Source organism: Ambystoma mexicanum, chromosome 1p (assembly GCF_040938575.1).
Source record: "Ambystoma mexicanum isolate Mex_15411 chromosome 1p, UKY_AmexF1_1, whole genome shotgun sequence".
Lineage (NCBI taxonomy): Eukaryota > Metazoa > Chordata > Amphibia > Caudata > Ambystomatidae > Ambystoma > Ambystoma mexicanum.
Genome location: NC_090921.1, coordinates 23,799,160 through 23,822,387, shown reverse-complemented (window position 1 = coordinate 23,822,387; position 23,228 = coordinate 23,799,160). Strand labels below are relative to the sequence as shown.

Genomic DNA, 23,228 nt, shown 5'->3' with positions numbered 1-23,228 from the left:
GTGGTCTTTTTTCGCCGTTTCTTTCTGGAAAGGTCCTTCTAGAGTTTTGCTCTGCACGCCAAACCAGGTTTGGTTCCTTTGTTCATTTGCCTGTGGCCGGCTTCAGGAGTGAAGACCGCCTCCGGCACCCAAGTGTCTGGGGTGGGCAGGACATGAGGGAGTTGCCCGAAACTCCCTGTGCTTAGTCGCCTAGGAGATCCAAATGCACTCTGTGGTGATTGGCTAGCTGACTGTCTGGCAAGGACAGCCACCCTGCTGGGTGAGTGACAGCTAGGCTTGAATGAATGGGAGAGAACTGAATAAAAGGCAAGTCTCTTGGTTTGGCAGGCAGAGTCGACCACTGGAACGAAAGAACCGAAGTTGAGCTTGAAGAGGACGGCTGCTGCAACTCCTGGACCATTGGTTTGCCCTGATGCAGGTCCAAATCGCCAAGTTCATCTTTACAGAGAAGCCCTTCAAGAACGACTTATCCCTTTGAGTTGGTTGGAACAATCAACTGGTAAGCCACCTGGATACCATTCTCGGAGCTGGTTGTATTTTCCACAGAGTGCTGCAGGAAATCGAATAGCCAGGGAGAAGGACACCAGTTACCGGAATCGAAGATTTGCCCGTTTGCCAGCTTTGTGACCAGTACCCGTGCAGTGCAGGAGTCCCCCGACGTCCTCCCTCTTGTCCCCACGACTGAGGCTCAGGAACAGTGAGATCTGCAGGAACTGCCAGGAACAGAAGTCTTCAGCTGCATCTTTTTCTTCAATATAAGGTACTGTGAAAACCCGACTGAGAGAACTTACCTCTCACTGCGAAAGTGCGTGAAACTTTGGCAAGTTGCAGGCCTAGTCAGCTTGTGACCCGACATATAAATCTTTCTTCTGAGGACCGTGGCAAAGACTTTTCTGTTTAACTACCAGAACTGTTTTTACAGATACAAGGTGGGAGGAATTGGCACATTTATGAGAATTCTCCATAACCCTCAGCCCTGGCACCCAATACCTGTCTCGTAAGAGCTGTGTAGTAACAGACACCCCAAAGTCGATGATGGATATGCTTGCATGTGCTACAAAGGTTAGTTTCAATCTATCCTGCTGATTTGGTAGTACCCCATCAACAGGGCTTCCCTTTGACCTAGGGTTAGTGACCAGCATGGTGTTCTCTTTTACAGTGTAGGTATAAATAGTGGGGAAACCTTGTGGGTTACAACTATTAGCACCCAAACATGCTTTTATGTCCTCCTCACTATATGTAGCAGGGTGTGTTAATGCTGTCACTACCATTTGTACAGTCTGCTGTTTTACAGACTGCTTGGCAAGCGCATTGCCTGCACCGTGCACAGAATACTTTTCTGTGTGCTTTTGTATGCATAACCCAGATGAGAGGTCTAGCCTTTTTTAGGTCCCATGCATGTTGCCAAAGTTGCTTTGACAATATTGGTTTGCCTTTAGAATCTCTGAACGAGGTGGCTGCCACCAGTGGAGGACAACATGATAACCTTTTACTACATACTCTGAATCAGACACAATTAAGGTGGACGTATGTGGGCTGACCTGCCCCAGTGCAAGGAGGAGGCCTTGTAACTCACCGACCTGAGCTGATGTATCCCCTAAATGTTTTGTTTGGGTACCCTGGTGTTCTAACTCATTTTTATGGTTGAAACACCCTTTTACCACGGCACAGGCAGCAGAATATTTGGAGTGTGTTCCAACTGCTGGAACAGCACTTCCATCACAGTACATTACATTTACAAACATGCCAAGTGGAATGTCTGGTGCTGCTGCATCTGCTTCTGGTTTTAAAGACCATTGCAGATCATACCTTTGCATTAGCACCCTTGGCGGGTGCGGCAGACAGTCGGGTTGCTCCAAACCCAAGCTGAATCTACCGATGGAAGCCCAGGTTTGGAGCAACCAGAGTGCTCTACGCGCCCACCCCCCACCCCTTGCTGCGGTTTTCCTTTCTCTCCTGCATCCTGCCCCCAAATCCAGCTCCGGAACACCCCCACACTCCCTCTCCTTACCTGAAAAGGGCTCCTCCTCCAGGGCCGCACTGTCCGCTTGGCTTCCTGTTGAAGCCATGGAAATGGAAGAGCAGCTCAGAGCGGTGCCCCCAATCCTGATTCTCCCTGGCACTGCTGTGAACGAAGCAGCACAACCGTTTTTTTTTTCTTTCCAATTGCTATTAGCACCTCAAGGGTTTGCTTCGGGGTGTTAATCGCAATAACGTGTTCTGCGGGCTTCACTAACCCAGTGTTAAGACCTGAGCCCTGGAACTTGAGCTCTGGGCCATGGCCAGCCGGGGAAAGCCTGCAGAACATGTTATTATTGCTTAAATAGTTCTGGTTTGTAAAGATATTTTATATCTGGTGGGATCTGCTATGAGGCCCATCTGGATTGCAGTGCCATCGCATTTACAATACTGGAGCATGCATCGGCTTCTATTTACACTAATGGCGTGTTTATGTGCATGGATTTGTTCCCAGTTCATGCGTGTTCCTTCTGCACTATTATCTGAACTGCAGCCAGAATCTTCTCTTCTGGGGCAAACCTCTGCTCTGGAATTCTAGAGATATGTGAATGGTGTGCTATGGGGTTTGCCTCTCCTTGGTTACATACTACATATGCAAAAGCATTTCCACCAAGAAACAATATCACTTTTAAGTCCGTACCTGTATTTCTGTCCTGAAGAGGACTACTTTCAGTCATCTGCTGGTATATGTGCTACAAAATACATGTGTTCCCCTTTCCAGCCTGATGGATGGAGGGAAGTTGGGCTTCAACAGGTCATATAGTGGTTTCACTAATTCTGCATAGTCTGCGACGTATGAATATCCACAATTCAAAAGGCCAAGTATGGCCTGTAACTGCTGAAAGGAAGCGCCCCCAATTCAGCACGATCCTCCCCGCAATGAGAGACAATAAGGGACTCTCCCGTAGTGGGAATAAGACCAAGACAGAGTGCGGGTGAGCGTAAGTGGGAGTTTATCCAAGGATAAGGCATGCAAAGAACTCTGCAACCTACGAGAGCGCTCTGCCTGACAATAGCAAAGACAGGCGTATTTCTAATACAAAAAACGTCATCAACACCTAAACACTATAGGGGGCACAAGTCAATTGGGATTGGGTGGTGTCGACTAACTATAGGTGTTGCTGGCGCGGGGTTGGTCTTGGCGGGACGACGTCACTGGTCAGCCTCGTGGGTTGGGTTGGGCCTGGCAGGCCGGCTTGAGGTCATCCATGCGGTGTTGATGTGCTGGGGCAGCCTGTGACAATAACGAATACCTTTCCTGTCTCATTTGCCCTAGGCCATGCACACTACAGTTATTCAGAAAATGACATTTACGTTCATTAATAAATCGCTTCACTAGCTTATCTTATAAAATAAACACAACACATGAGGAATGCACCTCGTGAGAGGTCTGGTGGTTGTTGGTTGGGGTGAGATTTACCTGTGTCTTATTGACCGGTATTTTAGGTCACGGGACGGGGCTCTGGGACCTGGGCCGAGTGATACATGTCTGTCTGCTGCGTTAGAAGTTATTATATAGATGGGTCTCTGTGTCTTGTCCCAATGATGGGGGTCGTCCTTACACGGGGTCAGGATTCTTAGGGGGGGTTCGTGGGGATTTATGAGAGGGTGCTGGTAGATCAGTGGGTTCATCCGTGGGTTTATTACCGTGCTGTAAATAACACAGGTGGCGGGCTGTGGCCTTGGTTGCGGCGCCGGGGCCTCTGACTTCTCTGAAGTAACGCCAGCTTGGTTGGGGGAGGTGAGGGAGCGCAGCACAAGTCTTAGCTTTTTTATCTGGCAGGCTTGGTGGGGTGGGAGAGGGAATGACCTTGCATATACTCACAAAGGTATTTTCCTCGTGCGTTGCTGATCAGTGAATGCAGAAGTTTTATACTGTTCTGCCTTATTTTAACGTTATTCAGACACACATATATATATATATATATTTCATTTTCGTTACACATTTCTTTAATACAGTCGGTTCCAGTACCTTTTCATTACCTAACATTATGTTCACTACATTGTGTGCGTATTGTATGTACATTAGACGTTATACGAGGGATATCTAGGTTATGGCCTACAGAGATTGATGCTCGCCGCTTTGGGTGATTCAAAACATATATGAGTTCAAGTTTCTACATACTATTGAAAAACACTTTTACAAATAGAGGTTACACGTTTGGTCAACATCTTTCTCCGTGGTTATAGCAGCATTAGTCCAGACCTGGAGGGATATCATATAACGTTACACTTTTATGGTTCGTTCACATTTTAAACAGAGGTAGTTCATTAATACCAATACTTGAACTATTTTCTACCTTCTTCAGATAGTGATGCTTCAGCTTTTTTCCCCGTTGCCCCGGCCTTGCGGTCCGGGTCATACGGGGTGCAATATCACATTGTTACTAATATAATGTTGCCGTGTTGGCATCTCGGGTTTAGCTCATCTCCGACTTTCTCATGGGAACGCGCTCGCAGCGGATCTGCCAGGGCTGCTGAGGCGGCAGAGATGCATGAAAGGCCCTCCAAAGGTGGGGGCCTCGTTACAGTGTGCTGAACTCACACCATGTTTGCTGTGCACGATGGCGTCTAGGCCTAACTCAAGTTTCGGTAAATGCAAAGACAGGGTGCGTGTGGGCAATGTCGTCGGCGGGTGAACCCCCCTCCACCTGGGCCCGGGTGGCATGAGGGTGCTCCCACCGAGCCATGGTCCTCACCTGGGGAGGGAGCTGTAGGTGAGGAGGGCCTCGTGGCCATTCCTCCCCTACATTTCCCCCCTTTCGTTACTTAAAGTAACGAATTTCTTTAGCTCTTCTAATCTTCTACATTCTTGTTCTTCTAACACTGCACCATCCCATGCAGGGGTTCCTTTTATAGGCATCCATGCTCTGCACACCCCCCTTAAGCTCTCACCTCTCCTAGCATACTCGTCTGGTGTACATGTCAAATATATACAGTCGCCGGTCTCTTCCAGATCTACCCAGACCTCCTCATACCATTCCAGTTCTACGTCTCGTGGTTCTTTAATCGTGGTGTGCCATAGCTTATCTACTATGTACTTGTCACGGCACATAGGCACTAACTGGTACCTGGGGGTGTTGTCTGTTCCTGTCTGCACATGTACTTCTTGTGTTGCTTTAATTGTACCACCGGAGTTGCCCATTGTCACCATCATCATTGCACCGTTAGGGACTGCATTAGCACAACATCGGAGGCCCACCTGGCACAGGCAGAACATCACAAGGATGATCACCACTATTGGTATCAGGAACTTCATTGTCACTCCAAGCCATGAGGGAACCCAAGAGAAGATATTGTCGAACCACGAGCTATCCTCAGCTCCACCTTCCATTTTCATCTTCTCGCCCAGGTTATGTACTGCTTCAATAACGTGGGACAGGGACCCATTTTCTGCGTCTTCGGAAGGTACGAACGTGCAGCATGCACTTCCTATTTTTCGGCAAACACCTCCATCGATTGCTGTTAACAGGTCTAGGACATACCTGTTTTGCATGGTCATTAATCGCAGAGCTCGTAGTTCCACCTTTATTATGTTAAACCCTTCTTCAGTGTCATTGGCCAACTGGATCAGTTCCCACCGTGTGATCTGGAGCCATTTTGCATTTGCTCTTGCTTGGACACTTGATACTAGTGAAGCAAAGAATGTTTCCACGGAGCTGAACAGGCGATACTTGTCTGGGATCTGTGCCAATAAATCAGATGATGCTTGTGATATGTAGTTCGAGGCTCGCTTGTTCCTTGAGAGCTCTTCTCCTTTCCCTCCGGAGGACAGGACATAAAGGTGCGCTTGTGTAGTTGGAGACGCTGCATTCTGGTTCAAGCCTTCGTTCATCGTGTTACTTCTGTCAATATGGCTTTCGGGAATCACCATTAGTGTTGAATGCAAAGTGGCCATTGAGCAGCTACCACTCCATGATTGGGGAAGGTGCAGGTACGCCTTGTTCCCGCATACCCAGTAGGTGTCCATTAGTGCTGCTGTTCCTTTTTTCATATCTGGGATGGTGAGAGTTTTATTACAGTTCTTGTTCGTTCCTATTGCCATTTTTCCTTCTCCCTTGAAACATAGTTTGTTTTGTATTTCACTTTGTAGCTTAAAGGGTTTTTCCATCGCTGTTACCCATGTTAATTTAGGGATGTGTTCTTTCCATATTGGCAAGCACGTTCTTTCCATCCACCGCAACTTTTCCGGTTGAACACCCTTCAGTGCTTCTGCCTTGCACAGCACTTCTTCGTCTTTCCATTTGCTTTCGGAAAACAGTGTCCCTTGTATTGCAAAGAAAGGTTCTTTAAGGCAGATCACTCCAGACGCTTGCGAATAGCACGTTTTGTTGTTCTGTACCATTCTGAAAGAGACATCGTGTGCTTGGAAAGTGTTCTTTATTCTACACAGCGTGAGATGAAGGAGACATTGGGCATCCACAATGGGCAATTCTCGTGGCAACAATACTTTAGGTGTGCCTGATGCATGGGGGATAAGTGAGCAGACATAACAACTCTCATTGGTTGTTTGTTTAGCTGTTGTGCTCATATCTGCATACCATTTATTTGCTTGGTGAGGGTGTCGTGGGTCTTCCATTTTGTCTAACCCTAGCCCATAATACTCATCATACCCTTTTCCACCAGTCTCTCTTCTCCGCCTACTTTTCTCCCTTCTTCTGTACCTTCTCGTTATAGGAGGTGAAGAACCAGGCCCCCCGTCCTCCCTCCCACCCCCCTTTTCTAATTCTTCATATAGGGACTTGTGTTCTGTCATCATAATCACTTTTCCATCCTCATTAATAAACAAGAGATCGTTGTTTGAAATTGGGGCGGGAGGGATCGTGTGGTTGTTGTATGTTCCAGGTTGGGACATTGTGTCATTATCTACATTTTTGGTTCTCCATTGTGAGAGGACAGCAGTGGGTGGTGTAGTATAGTATCCCCACACAAAGTGTGATCCATCCCAGACCAAGAAATCACCTTCTTTGATACCTACAGTCGGAATTGTTTTCGTTCCAGGAGCAAGGGTGGTGTTGTTCCCCCCTCCCCCCTCGTTCATCTCGGTAGAGATGAACGCTATAATCCAGTGTAACACCAGACAAAACATTGAGATGAAGAACACGATAGCACACATTGATAAACCACATTCAAATGAATATGTTAATCTAGCCACTAACATTTCTCTAAATCTAACATATCTATTAGTTGCAGGCTGCCCATTCGATGCCATGATAAATCCTGTTTGAGACACAAAAGTTCATTAAATACAAACATGTAAACATTTCCACATTGTAACGTTTCGGTGATAAAATATAGGGTTGGGTGAGGAAGGGGGTTTGTTGACAGACAAGGTAGCTTTCAGTCAATATTATTCGTACCTTACTATATATATATATAAATAATAAAAAACATGACATTTTTAAAAACAACAATAATAAAAAACATCTTAAAGAGTACAGGAAGGGAAAAAAGAACCCCACGCAAAACTTTCAAAAATTGTAAAAAGAAAATTTACATATACATGTGTACATGTTTTAGTCCAGGACATTTGTTGCGCGCTAATTGTGTTCACTGTTCATCTCATGAAGCACACAAAATTCCAATCATTCATTCCGCACAACTTCATCGTCCGCTGTTGCCTGTGCCTCATCCTGCACCTCACTCTCCGCAGCGCTGTAAGCTTTACGTACATCTGTCAAATGCACCCAATATCGCAGGCCCTTAACCTTTACTGCTGTAGGCGTGCAAAACACTACCTCATAGGGGCCATGGAAGCGTGGTGCGTTCCACCTCCGCACAAAACTTCTAACATATATAAGGTCACCAGGCATTAGCTGTAGTGGTTTTTCAGGCAAACCGTTTGGTTCAGTCGCGTTCCCCTCCTCTCTTGTCGAGGGGGGGGCTAGTTGCTTTGAAATTACGCGCGCTGCCCGTGTCAATTTTCGCAGGTATTCTGTGAACTCCTCCCCCAATATAGCTGCGCTTCTGTGTGCATCAGAACGCTCACGGAGAGGCGAATGCGCTGTGTGCATTCTTCTTCCCGTGACGATCTCGTGCGGGGACAAATGGTGATCCTTACTTGGCTGGTTTCGTAGCTCGAACAAGGCCAAAGGCAGGCAGTACATCCAAGTCTTTTTAAGGGAAAAACAAAGTTTTGATAATCTGCTTTTTAACAGGCCGTTTATCTTTTCTACGACGCCATTACTTTGAGGATGATAAATCGAACATAATTTGTGCTTTATTCCCAATAATGTAGTCACTTCTTTAAAGAGTTCATTAACAAAATGCGTCCCGTTATCTGAGCGAATAACGTCGCAAATTCCCCAGCGCGGAAACACTTCCCGCACTAGGAACTTCGCGGCGCCCTTCGCGTCAGGGCGGGCACAAGGGCCTGCCTCCACCCACCTCGAAAATGGACATACAACCACAATCATGTATCGAGCCCCGTTACACCTTTCTCCCATGTCTACATAATCAATGTGGAGCTCTCTGAATGGGCCACTTGGTTTTGGTATCGTACCCCTTAGTGTACGCAATGTCATACCTGAGTTGTAAATTTGACATGTCGTGCATTCTAGAGCTAACCTTGTGACGTGTTCCTGGAGGCAAGGTGTAAACCAATCTTCTTGTATCTCTGCCATTATGTGTTTCTTTGTGTTGTGTGCAGGAAAGTGTAGTTGTTGAAATGCTATTTCTAACAGCGTGATTGGCATTACCACTTTTCCTGAACTCTCTTGTCGCCACAATAAATCAGTCGGTGATTTGCTGCATCCTCTCTTAGTCCACAGCAATTTTTCCTCTGCACTAGCTCCCTCTTGCAGCTCTATTATCTCCTGTGTGGACATCATGTTGTATCCTGTGGGGACTTCTTGGCTTGCTGTGTGGTGCAACATGTACTCTCCTATTTCACCTTTTTGTAGATATGAAGCTGCTTTGGCAGCGGCGTCTGCTGCCGCGTTCCCCAAAGATATAAAATCTGTATTTGCGGTATGAGCTTGACATTTTACGATGGCCACTGCCGTGGGGTCTTGCAGGGCCTCAATCAGTTCTTTCAATAATTCTGCATGCTGGACTGGCGTTCCGTCTGCTCGCCGAAACCCTCTCCGCCCCCACCGGGCCAACCCGCCGTGAACTGTTGTTGTCATGTATGCTGAGTCTGTATATATGGTCACTGCGCACCCCTTGGCGGCATGCAATGCTTCTATTAGCGCTATTAGTTCTGCTGCTTGCGCTGAATAGTGCGATGGGAGGCGGTGTTGTACTAGTATCTCATATTCATCTTCCTCTAATCGTACCACTGCCATACCCACATGCTTTTCTCCTGTCTCCATGTCGATTGATGCTGACCCGTCCACAAAATACACCTCACCCTCGGTCAGGGCATTTTCAAAAATCACTTGATCCTTACTTTCGTCACCTGTGTACGTGGCGCAGTTGTGGTTTTGCATGTCCTCTATGGTGCATGCCTCTGTGATGAATGTGGCTGGGTTCACTGTTTTACATCTTACTATATGGATGTTAGCGCTGGACAGTATTATCTCATATGCTGTGGCGCGTTGTGTTGTCAATGTGCTCTTTGTTCGCTCTAATATTGCAAAAAGTGAGTGTTCCACGAACAGTGTCACCGGGCAGCCCATTACTATCGTGGCACTTTTTTCAATTGCGAACGCGGCTGCAGCTAGGGATTGCTCGCAGGCGAAATGACCTTGCATTACTGCGTCTAGGGTGCCGCTGTAGTAAGCTAGTGGTTTGTGCCCTAAGGATGTTTTCTGTGTCAGTACTGCTGTCATCAATGTTCCTTTGCAGTGTGAAAATAAGAAGAATTCGCGCCCATAATCTGGGTTTGCTAGTACTGGAGCGCTTGATATCAGCTCTTTTAGTGAGTTAAATGCTGTGTTCATCACCTCTGTCCATTCTATGTGTTTGTGTTCTTGTTGTGCTTCTTTCAGTGCCTGTAGCAGGGGCCTTGTGTACGCCGCATAGTCCAATATCCATGCTCGGCAATAGTTACACATACCCAGAAATTTCTGCATCTCTTTTACTGTTTTGGGCTCCCCAATTGTTCTAATCGCCTGTGCCCTGTCTGGTATAATTCGCTTGCCATCCTTTGATATCAACTGACCCAAGTATAGGACCTCCGTCAGACAGTATTGTAACTTCCCCTTGTCCACCTTGTATCCCTTATTTGCCAATAATGTCAAGAGTGTTATCGAGTCCTGTCTGCATTCTTCCTCAGCCTGTGCACAAACCAATAAATCATCAACGTACTGAATCACTGTGCTTTCTACAGACAAATTCCCCAGATCTTCATGTAGTACCCTGTTAAATATGCTTGGGCTCTCGCAATATCCTTGTGGTAGTCTGCAGTGTTCGAACCTCCTTCCTCCCAATGTAAATGCTGTCAAGTACCTGCTCTCTTCTGCCAAGGGAATCGAAAAGAATGCATTTTTTAAGTCAATTACTGTGAAGTGTGATGCTATTTTTGGAATGTTGCACAGTATTGTCGCCGGGTTCGGGACTAAAGGGAACTCCTTCATTACCACATCGTTCAATGGGCGTAAATCTTGTATCATCCTCCATGAACCCCCCTTCGCTTTTTTGATTGGGTAAATGCATGTGTTGCATGGGGAGTTTGAGGGCACTATTATACCCTGTGCTAGCAGTGCTTCTATTGTCTCTCTGATCCCTTCTTCTGCTTCTCGCGACAGTGGATATTGTTTCACCCGGGGTAGTATTGCTCCTTGTTTTACTTTTATCACCACAGGCTGAACTTCATGTAGCAACCCTACATCGTGGGGGCCATTAGTCCATAAGTTAGCGGGTACTGAACTCATGTCTTCATCAAAAAATGTATGCGGTGCTCCTACTACCGCCATTAGTTCAACTTTAGTTTGTCTGGCTGTAACTACGATGTCGCAGGGCATTGCCAGTTCCATCACTACTTCACCATCTCCCTCAGTGTCAGAAAATAGCTCCTCGTCCGAGAGCTCTCTCAGGGGGATATTTGCATTTGTACACAATACTGTCCGCCTCTCACACCCTTCCATGTCAATACCAATCACGCATATTCTGTTTGCTGATACATGTATTGCATGCAAATCCAATGATAGTACTTCCCCAAGAGCAGTGTCAGGGCTTGCTATGGGACGAAAAAGGAATTCTGCTGGTATTCTCCACTCCACCCTTTTTAGTTCTGGTACTATGAGAGCCAATGTTCTCATGCCTTCAACAAACATCTCCTCATTTCTTGGTACCCCTCTGATCTCTTTTATTATTGTGTGGCCGTGTATTACTGCTAATATACGGAGGGGGCATATGCCTGGCGTTGAACATACGATGCCGCTCCCTGTGAATGATATGGTCATGTTTAGTTTGCTCAAGAGATCTCTCCCCAGTAAGTTGATGGGAGAGTTTTCATAGTACAGTAAGGGTGCTTTCACTGTTTTACCCCCCACTGTCACATCCAATACCTCTGTGTAAGGAACTTCAATTACAGCCCCAGAGAACCCCTGCGTCTCTAACGTTCTATTAGATAACGGGAACCGGCCCTCTCTAATGCATGATTTCTCCGCTCCCGAATCCACCATGAATATGAATTGCTTGTCTCCTATCTGCGCTCCTATCAATGGTTCCTCTGATGCATTGTGGGTCGTAGACAGTACTGGACACGCAAGTGCTCTCTGTGGGCTGTCCTATGCGGGGTGTCTCATTGCCCCCCCTTGATCGAAAATATTCCCCGAAACTACTGACACTCCACTGTAAGGTGCGGGGGCTGGTGCCCCATTAGCTCCTGTGGCGAAAGTATTACCAGGCGTGTAGTGCACATTGTCATTATTCTGTGGGCTGGTTTGTGTTCGGTATTGATGTCCGTGTAGTTGTGCGTTACTCCTTTGTACTACATTGTCTGGTTGCTGGTATTGTCCCATGGGGAGGCCGTAGGGGCTTCCTGGATGGGGGTGTCCGTACTGTTCTATCTCTTGGAAACCGTTGTTTTGTCTGCTCCTACATTCCCTTGAGTAATGCCCCCATCTCCCACAATTCCAACAGCTCCCCTGTGGACCTCTGGGACCCTGCCACCCATTTCCTCCCATTCCTCCATACCCTTGTCCTCCTCTTCGCCCCCTGTACCCACCTCTTCCTCCTCTTGGGGCCCACTCTTGCCACGTTGGACCTCCGTTCTGCTCCTGCTCTGTCCACTGTCGTTGCCCTTGTCCAGCCCAATTCGCTGCTATTCTTCCTTGTATTGCTATTTGCCCCTCCTCTCCTTCCTCTCCCTCCCGTATGAGTGGGAGTCCCGCTACCGCTGCTGCGACCTTCACCAATTTTGATTGCACCAACTTCGCCTCGTCCGCCAACCTTTTCTGTGCTACTTCCCTCTCTCTTTCTTTGATCCGTTTACAATGGTGTACTATTATGCTTTGGATCTCCGGCCAGCCTTTTGCCTCAACACCTGCTATTTTATCTAGTGCCTTTTGCACTTCCTTTGGGAGCCCTCTTTTAATGATGAAGTAAAATAGAGACGTGGATTGGTGCCAGGGCGTACCCGTTTCCGCTCTCCACATCTCCTGCACCCGGAGAATGTAATCCATAGCGTCCTCCCCATCATTCATGGTACATTGCATTACTGACTGCAGATCAGGGGTATCTGGGAAGGTTTCCCGCAGTGCGTCCCACACCCTTGCTCGCACGGTGTTAAAAGAAGCCCCATCATGGCGATCACACTCCAAAGTTACAGCTGGAAAACCCGCTTTAGCCCACACTCTGTCTGCCTGATCCCCTACTGCGGACACTAGTAGGCTTTTCACATCGCCTACTGCCAGCGGTATACCCGCGGTATGTTTTTCAAATGCATATATCCACTTGCTTGCCCCTCCTGACAGCTGTGGTAGTAATTTCATTAAGTTAGCCTTGTCCATCTGAGCCCACGGTATATAGTTCGGCCTCCCACCTCCCCTGTGGAGTAATGGTAGTTGTAATTTCCCTTTTGCCGTTGCAGCTTCCTTTTCCTTAGTCACTGCTGACTCTAATGACGCCATCTTCCCCACCCTATTTCTTAGTCGTCCTATCCATTCATCCTCTATAGTCCCCAGTGAACATGCCCCATCTAGCTCCTCGCCTTCTCCTCCTACTGCCATGCTCAATCTATCACTCTCATCCCCCCCTCCTCTGACATCACATAACAAATCCTCTCTGATCCCTCTCTCTCTCGAGACATCACCAATGCTTCCTTCTGCTGTCCCTACTTCTATTATCCTGGTCGGTTCTTCCTCAATTCTGAACAGTATTTCCCCCTTTTTCCATCCTTCCTCAATTTGTCTACTTTCGCTCGACGCTCTAGACGTGCGTCCAGATTGTGTGGGGGCGCACGCTGTGCGTTCACATATGTCTTTTATTCTTGAGAGCTCATCTCGTGCCACTGTAAGCCTCGACTCTAAGTCACTCGTTAACTTCTCTATGTCCACTCTCTGTGTGCCTCCCTGGGTGCGCTCTCTGGTGTTTTCGTATGGTGGGGGTGCAGTTGGTCTTTGTGGCGTGCTGGTTGAAGGGGGAGGCACATAAATCGGGTCGCTATATCCTGCTGCAGGGGCTGGTTTAGGTAATATTGGGTACAACATAACCACTTCCGCAGGCTGTTCTGTACTTAACTGTTCCTTTTCCTCTCGCGGGATCATTAGTGGATTGTCTGTGGTGGAGGGTAAATCAATATTTGGAGCTGGAGCTTTGGGTGGGGGTACTTCCTCAAACAATCTCCAAAGATCTAATATCTCCTTCCTGTTCTGCCATTTTTTTCCCTTATACTTAAGGCGAATACATGTACATACCATATCAAGAACGCTTTTGTCAAAAGACCCTCCTTCTGGCCAAATCTGGGGCAACCCCTCCCCTTTCAATTCTGTTAACCATTGATCATGATATTTATTTATGCGTTCAGCATATCCCGGCAAGCTCTTGCAAATGTGTGACAAGGGAGTTTCAGCCCCCATCCTTTAAATCGCTAGCGCTACCTCGTTCGCTTTTGTTACCTTTTATTAGCTGTAAATATGCGTATGTATTCCTTTATGGCACAGACAAGAGCGGACCTCTTAAAATTATCACCCACCGTTATTCACTGCACAAATCTCTTCTCACTCACCATATCTCATCTCCTTCCCATTCCCAGGCACTCTTATGTGATCTCACTTGTAATTGATCAAGTACTGGTTATGGCCACACTCTCTGACACCACCTCGCGGCCACCCGTTCGTCTCTCACACTCGTACGGTGCGCGCACCCTTCACAATGCTTTCCACTCACACTCTTTGTCTTTCTCCTCCCTTTCCTCCCTAACCAGCTGTCCCTGTTTTCCTGCTAAGGTTACTGTGTTCACGTCTGTACGTGCCACTACTGAGTCCCCGCTTTTTAAGATGTTCTAACTTCTTTATACCCTTCTCATTTTCGCCCCCTATCCCGTGGAAATGGAAAAAGAAGAAATAGAGAGAGAGAGCACAATCACTAAAAAATATTCCCGGTGTCTCCTTTTGCTAGACACCAATAACTTATTTCTCACTTCTTCATATATTCCCAGTACTAGTCTAGATAGCACTATGCGGCGCCGCCTTCCACCCCCTCTCGGAGCTAGGTTTCCGTCACTTCTACCACGTCACTTATTTCTTACTCCTAATGGCCATATGCAAAAGAAAGAATAAAGAAAATTTCAAGACCCGTCTGTAGTAGACCCCCGATATTCTTCTCCTCTACCTGTCCCCGTTCTGTTATTCCCAATTCCCTTTCTTTTCCCCTTGACGATCACTCGCACTCGGTACTCACGTGCCCGTCTTGAACCGATACTCTCCGAAACTGGGTCCGTCCAGGCGGCGTCACCGGTAACTCAACGGTCAGCCCCTGGCTCCGGCGAGCGGCACTCAAAGGGGATTTTTTTCCAATCGGGATCCCGTACCCTTTCTCATTGAGTGCGCACTTCTTATTGTGCCGGTCGCCGTTGGCGGGCGGCCTCCCGGAGACGGCTCACCGTGCGTATCCCTTCTCGACCGGAGATTCTCGTGCCACAAGGGGGTCGTTTAAGAAGGAGTTAGGAAAAATAGTTTGGAGATATCACGCTATCGGGGTCACCACTGAAAGGAAGCGCCCCCAATTCAGCACGATCCTCCCCGCAATGAGAGACAATAAGGGACTCTCCCGTAGTGGGAATAAGACCAAGACAGAGTGCGGGTGAGCGTAAGTGGGAGTTTATCCAAGGATAAGGCATGCAAAGAACTCTGCAACCTACGAGAGCGCTCTGCCTGACAATAGCAAAGACAGGCGTATTTCTAATACAAAAAACGTCATCAACACCTAAACACTATAGGGGGCACAAGTCAATTGGGATTGGGTGGTGTCGACTAACTATAGGTGTTGCTGGCGCGGGGTTGGTCTTGGCGGGACGACGTCACTGGTCAGCCTCGTGGGTTGGGTTGGGCCTGGCAGGCCGGCTTGAGGTCATCCATGCGGTGTTGATGTGCTGGGGCAGCCTGTGACAATAACGAATACCTTTCCTGTCTCATTTGCCCTAGGCCATGCACACTACAGTTATTCAGAAAATGACATTTACGTTCATTAATAAATCGCTTCACTAGCTTATCTTATAAAATAAACACAACACATGAGGAATGCACCTCGTGAGAGGTCTGGTGGTTGTTGGTTGGGGTGAGATTTACCTGTGTCTTATTGACCGGTATTTTAGGTCACGGGACGGGGCTCTGGGACCTGGGCCGAGTGATACATGTCTGTCTGCTGCGTTAGAAGTTATTATATAGATGGGTCTCTGTGTCTTGTCCCAATGATGGGGGTCGTCCTTACACGGGGTCAGGATTCTTAGGGGGGGTTCGTGGGGATTTATGAGAGGGTGCTGGTAGATCAGTGGGTTCATCCGTGGGTTTATTACCGTGCTGTAAATAACACAGGTGGCGGGCTGTGGCCTTGGTTGCGGCGCCGGGGCCTCTGACTTCTCTGAAGTAACGCCAGCTTGGTTGGGGGAGGTGAGGGAGCGCAGCACAAGTCTTAGCTTTTTTATCTGGCAGGCTTGGTGGGGTGGGAGAGGGAATGACCTTGCATATACTCACAAAGGTATTTTCCTCGTGCGTTGCTGATCAGTGAATGCAGAAGTTTTATACTGTTCTGCCTTATTTTAACGTTATTCAGACACACATATATATATATATATATTTCATTTTCGTTACACATTTCTTTAATACAGTCGGTTCCAGTACCTTTTCATTACCTAACATTATGTTCACTACATTGTGTGCGTATTGTATGTACATTAGACGTTATACGAGGGATATCTAGGTTATGGCCTACAGAGATTGATGCTCGCCGCTTTGGGTGATTCAAAACATATATGAGTTCAAGTTTCTACATACTATTGAAAAACACTTTTACAAATAGAGGTTACACGTTTGGTCAACATCTTTCTCCGTGGTTATAGCAGCATTAGTCCAGACCTGGAGGGATATCATATAACGTTACACTTTTATGGTTCGTTCACATTTTAAACAGAGGTAGTTCATTAATACCAATACTTGAACTATTTTCTACCTTCTTCAGATAGTGATGCTTCAGCTTTTTTCCCCGTTGCCCCGGCCTTGCGGTCCGGGTCATACGGGGTGCAATATCACATTGTTACTAATATAATGTTGCCGTGTTGGCATCTCGGGTTTAGCTCATCTCCGACTTTCTCATGGGAACGCGCTCGCAGCGGATCTGCCAGGGCTGCTGAGGCGGCAGAGATGCATGAAAGGCCCTCCAAAGGTGGGGGCCTCGTTACAGTGTGCTGAACTCACACCATGTTTGCTGTGCACGATGGCGTCTAGGCCTAACTCAAGTTTCGGTAAATGCAAAGACAGGGTGCGTGTGGGCAATGTCGTCGGCGGGTGAACCCCCCTCCACCTGGGCCCGGGTGGCATGAGGGTGCTCCCACCGAGCCATGGTCCTCACCTGGGGAGGGAGCTGTAGGTGAGGAGGGCCTCGTGGCCATTCCTCCCCTACACTGCTTAAGTGAACGTGGGCTCTGCAAGTGTGCACATTTCACTAGGACTGGAGGTGCAAATCCCCTCCCCTCAGAAGATAATGAAAATCCTTGAAAAATGATTTCTCTATGGGCCAACTTCCACTTCTTGACATTGAATATGTAGCCTTTTGCTGCTAGTCTCCTTATGGTCAAAGCCACCTTCTCTAGGTGTTCATTCAAGTCATCGTCTGTACAGTGTATGTCATCGACATATGTCCAGCACGTCTGAATGCCTTCTAAGAGGGATTGAGTTCTACTTGAGAAAATCCCTGGACTATTTGTGCACCCCTGTGGGAGTCTCGTGAGGCAAACCCGTTTCCCTCTGAATGTTATAGCTGTGAACTTATAGCGATCTGGATCCAACAGTTCTGCAAGAAAATCAATTTCCCAAATCCAACACAGTCTTATTGTTAGGCAAGGTTTGTATGCAGTACCCTCAGGGACCACTACACACAACTAGGACTACACGTGTAAGCAAAACCAACCTTTGGAATAAGTCTGTACCACACAGTTTTTGGTAGCGAGCTGAGCAGCCAGGCATATCTCAAGAGGGAATGTGAGCTTGTAAGGTTGTTACACAAAGGTCTACAATGACAAGTATTCAGATAGACACTTATACTCAAGGCTTGGTAAAACACTTATTAATGTATTCACCAATCATTTATAAAGCATTCACTAAATGAGGCAACCAATATCACACAAGAATTATACTACAGTACTGATTACTAAGCAGTTGAGGTCCCTTGAAGTATGAGCAAAATAGCATGGAAGCAAGAGCAAAAAGACATAAGTTAATAAAACGAATATTACAGTTACTCTAAAGCAGTGCAAATAGTTTGAGTTCACCAGAGGAGTTGATTCAATGCAATAGGTAGGCCAAAGTCAATGGGCTAGTATCTCGTATAAGTAAAAACCGTTCTGATATTTAAAACGGAAAAGTCTTTGCCCCAGTTCTTAGAAGTAGTTCAAGGAAGAAAGGTTTGTTTGTCGGGTCACAAGCCAGGCCTGCAAGTTGCCAAAGTTGTACGCACTTTCGCAGTGAGAGGTAAGTTCTCTCGGTCGGACTGTAACAGTCCATTATATTGAAGAAAAAGATGCAGCTGAAGACTTCCATTCCTGGCAGTTCCTGCAGATCTCGCTGTTCCTGAGCCTCAGGCGTGGGGACAAGAGGGAGGACGACTGCATGGTGACTGGTCGCAAAGCTGGCAAATTGGCAAATCTTCGATTCCGGTTGCTGTTCTTCAGGCACACAAGCTGGTGTCCTTCCCCCTGGTTAATCCTAACCAGCTCCGAGAATGGTATCCAGGTGGCTTACGAGTTGATTGGTCCGACCAACTGAAAGAAGTCGTCCTTGGAGGGCTTCTCTGTCGAGGTGAACTTGGCGATTCGGACCTGCAGCAGGGCTCCATTGGGCAAACCAACGGTCCAGGAGTTGCAGCAGCCGTCCTCTTCCAGCTCGTCTTCGGTTCTTTCATTCCAGTGGCCGACTCTCCTTTCCAGTCCAAGAGACTCGCCTTTTAAACAGTTTTCTCCCATTCATTCCAGCCTAGCTGCCACTCACCAGGCATGGTGGCAGTCCTTGCCAGACAGTCACCCAGCCAATCACGCCACAGTGCATTTGGGTCTCCTAGGAGACTAAGCACAGGGCGTTTCGGGCACCTCCCTCACTTCCTGCCCACCCCAGATACTCGGGCGCCAGAGGCGGTCTTCAGTCCTGAAGCCCGCCAAAGGCGTAGGAACAAAGGGACCAAACCTAACTTTGCGCGCAGAGTCAAACACTAGAAGGACCTTTATCAAAACAGAATGGCAGAAAAAGAAGACCGGGACCTGTTTAAACAAAGGGGGCTCATACGCCATCTTGAAAAACATGGCCCCTGTGATTTTTAGCTACCGGTGTTCGCGGTCTGGAAAAATCATGGTAGTTTGTTGTAAAACCACTGCCAACAGCCATTTCGATAGGAAAGGGTAGCATTTGACTGCTACATGAGTTTCTATACATAGGGGATACTAGGTAACCCTTCCAGCACTCTATTGTAAGATAGTGTGTGCTGGGTCTAGGAATTTAAAAAGACTAGTCAATGTAACTTTACATTCTCTGGGAAACATTAGTTTATCCCAGATAAGGTATTTAAACCTTGGGACAGCCTAAAAGGCTTCCCTGTGCCACTGCACGGAGGGTGCTGTGTGACACACATAAAAAGAGGATGCCTATGGAGTTGTCTAAAACTCCATCACCAAAAGAATTAAACAAAGAAAACAGATTAAAAAAGTACAGAGTTCCAAAGTTCAGCAAAAGAGCTGGGGGTCTCTAAGGTAGAGAGGAATTAGCACATTTTGAGAATTCTCCCCAACACTTATGTTCCTCAGAAGGCCTAAACTATGCATGGTCTGCAGAGCCTCTGTGCGTGTATTGGCATTTAGAACCCCAACATCTATTACAAGTTGGTATGTACCAACTGGTTTGGACACTGGAAGTAGTGCTGCGTTGTGTTGTGTGGTCTTGCCTGTTGTATCAGGACCCCTTGGTCTAGTGACTGATCCACTATTACCGTCACACGTGGTATTGTCGAGGCTTTGGTGTTGCAAACACAGGCCTTCTATGTGGGGTGCAATCTATGCCATGTCCTACATGATTCTTGAGTAATTGTGCTGCACCTACGGTAGTCTATGAGGCTGCATAAGTGTTCACAACATGTTCAACTTCTGAAAAAGCTGGTTTAATCTCCTATTCCCTCCCCTAGAGCTTTGCCTAACATATAGCCTGGACCAGTCGTGCTCTGCTAAAAGGCCATCTTGTGTTATGTGCAATTTGGACCACAATAGTGCTTCTATTTCCTATGAATGTTCCCCTTCAAGTTGTATTGTAACCATGTACACCTCATTGTCCACAACCACTTCTCCAGTGGGAGAAATAACTTCTACTTTTTGATCAGTAGGAATGTGATGTAACAGCTTCTTGTCTCTTTCTTTAAATATGGAGACTGGTCTGCCAGAATCCAACTATACTAACCAATCATGTGGTCGTTTAGTCACTGGTATTACCCTGCGAGTCTAGTTCAGAGCTTTTGCCATTGTCCACTCTTAAAGCTGCAGTTTGCTTCCTTTCTCCTTATTCTGTAAAGGGGAAGAAGGATAGTCTTCATCTGTGTATCTTTGTGGTGGCTTAAGCTGTATCCCAACCGATAGGTCCTTTTCACACCACGTCTGCCCTTGTAAGATCTTCTCCCTCAACCAGCTTCCTGCCTGGGGCCTGTCCTGTCTCTCTCTACTGATACTTCTCCCTTTCCACTTTGACAGGGGACATACTGGAATCACATGTCCTTCCCTTTCTGCCTCTGCCAGGTCCAGTCTAGTATCAGTAGTGCCAGTAGGCGGGTTCCTTTTAGTGTGCTTACTCTCACTTCATTCTTTTTGGTCACCCCCCGGGGGCATCTATACCTAGGGACCTGTAAGTAGCTGTCACAATTTGACCAAACTGGAGTTTCTTTTACCTGTTCACTGGGCAACATTGCAAGGCGCTTGAAGGCTTCTCGTCTCACTGATTCCTCCTTAATGAGGGGTACGAGTATGATCTGATGTGGCATTTATAAGAGTACTCACTCTACCTTGGGACAGTTGGCCCCAGCTATTGCCAGCCCTAGACTCATCACTGCGTCCGCTCTCTGGGAGTTCAATATTTCACCCAGAATGGAGGGTAATGTTGTAATTGAATGCGTCCCTATTAAAAGGCAGGTATAACCAACTACACACTGACGCCCAACTATCCCAGTGTTCCATAGGTGGATTACAACCTGTTGGCATTATGAATGCTAACACCCTCTGCCTCTGTTGAGGAATGACCTGAGGGTAAGCTGCCGCGAGCTGGCTCGATCTACTGGAATACCATCGAGGGATGCCCTCCTGCCTTGTGGGGCAGGTGCCCAATAAGGCTTTGAGGGTCTGGGGGTCTGGAATGGAGGTGTTCCTTCCTCCACTGCTATTACTGATATGGGTGCTGCTGGAGCAGCTCCCAGAACTCTGTACTCTACAGCTTGAGCCCAGACAGTGTCAAAGCTTCTCCTCGGGAGTTCATAGTGTTCAGTATAGGGGTCATTGGACTCCCTATGTGGGTGGAACATAAGGATGTGTTCTAAAGTTAACCGTTTCCTAGCAAAGGGGCCATGTCTAGCCATGGTAGTGGGATATGTCAACCCCCCTTGACACCTGTTCTGGTGGTCTACTTGCTGCAAAGCTAACTCAGGATAGTGTGTTTTATGTTTATTCCTTGTGTCACCAGGCCTGTAGTAACCCCCTTTGCTCCTCTTCAATAGCTACGTAGGGAGAATAGTTTAGGGTGTATGATTGTTTGAGCTGTGGGGCCCACCCAGGGATGGCAACTTCACGTGATTACGTGGAGGTAGAGGTGATCACGTGAACTATCCCCTCTACCTCGCAGATACTTTCCTCCACCCCCAGGGGAGTGTCCTAGGATCCCCCACCCCCAGTAGAGAAAAGCATATATCTGTCACTGCATCAGAAGAGAGTAGGCAACAACCCCCTGCAGTGGGCGGCTACCCTTACTCGTACACACTGGGCAGATTTACTAATGCCATATTTTATTGATGGCCCACTGCCCAACCCTGTTCATATTATAACATGCACCATATACAATATGTCAATAAAGAGTACTTCCTACCGAAGAACGATGCAACACACTCAGCATTCAAACAGGATCTCAGAAGTGAATAGTATTCCTACTGGTTGTGCCGCTATCCTCAAGTAGGAACAGAATCAAGGAGGCAGGACCGAATAATTGTCCAACTATCCCTGCCTGACGGTAGACTCACCCTAAAAGTGATAGCATAAGAATAAATGGGTTCTTTTTTTTTTTAACTCTTTATTAGTGGCAACATAGGATACATAGCACTCCACCGCCTACACCACACATTTCCAAAACAAGTTATAGGCATCATGGTCATGACAGTTACATAGCATTACATAGATTCGTCACCATCAGAGGACTGGTTACATGAATAGGTTCTGAAAGGGCCCCATATGTCTTTAGGTCTGCAGGCTGTGGGTCGGGTCATTACATATTGTTCTTCTGATTCATTTACATACGTCAGTTCACGAAGAAATTGAGTCATATCTGGTGGACTCGTATTTTTCCACTTCTACAGGATACACTTTTTAGCAATTGCGCATGCAACATTGAACAATCGTCTGATTTTCTCGGAGCATTTGCCTATGTCCCCAAATAAATATTTTTGGGGCTTCAGGTCTGGGGGGATCCGAGTGATTTCTTCAAGCATTTCAGCAACTTTTTCCCAAAAGTTCAGCACCACCCGACACTCCCAATACATATGAAAGTCTCCTGCCTGTGGCATATTGCATTTGGGGCATGCATCCGACGCATTGGGGGTAAATTTCGCTATTTTAATAGGGGTGTAGTGTAGCCTGTTCAGTATCTTGAATTGGATTAACCGCAGGCCAGCATTTAGGGAGACCTTCTTAGTCAATGAACAGTATCTATGCCATTTCTCGTCCTCAATGGGTATCTGTAAGTCCCTTTCCTATTTTTCTTTCACCTGTTTTACGGTGGGGGTTTGGGCTTGTACCTCCGCATAGAGTCCAGATATTCCCAGGCCTCCCGCAGTGGTCACCATCTGTATACATGGGTGTGGCTGGGGTTCGTCAGGAAATAGCGGCCATTTTTTTAAAAATGCAGACCGCATGCAGTAATATTGAAGTGTTCTGAATGGCCCACCTCCAAATGCTCTTAATATTTCTCCCGGGGTCGCAAATTTGCCGTTTATGAACATATCTCCAATCTTCATTTCCATATTGGGGTCCCAGGATTCTTGTATTGCGCTATCATGCGTGGGGGGTATGCCTGGGTAGGTCCAAAGAGGTATCTCTGGATTATATGGTGTGTCTATCTGCAATCTTTCATATATGGCTTCCCATGCTTTAACCGTACAGCTGACTGGGTTATATTTGCACGTGTCCTTGTATTGTGTATCAAATATAACTGATTGAATATTCGTGGGATGTGTGGTATATTCCTCTATTAGTGCGTGGGTTTTCTCCTGCGCGGTATCATACCAATGCTTTGCATATTGTGCTTGAGCCACATGGTAATATAGCTCAAAGTCAGGGGCCGCTATACCGCCCGTGGAATATGCCTCAGTCATCTTTTCCC

At 47.1% G+C, this 23,228-nt stretch overlaps 1 protein-coding gene across 3 annotated transcripts in view; it reads right to left on the bottom strand.

The window, feature by feature from the left end:
• The window catches only part of LOC138564392 (zinc finger protein interacting with ribonucleoprotein K-like), a 195,734-nt gene that overhangs the window by 112,849 nt on the left and 59,657 nt on the right, over positions 1-23,228 (bottom strand). Inside the window, exon 6 of one of the 3 annotated variants that reach the window (XM_069642906.1) lies at positions 4,641-7,239. The exons of the other annotated variants lie outside the window; for them this stretch is intronic. Coding sequence (XP_069499007.1) covers positions 4,766-7,239 — 2,474 coding nt within the window. The 3' untranslated portion in view covers positions 4,641-4,765. Of the gene's footprint in view, positions 1-4,640; positions 7,240-23,228 lie in introns of those variants that run through there. 3 annotated transcript variants of the gene reach the window in all.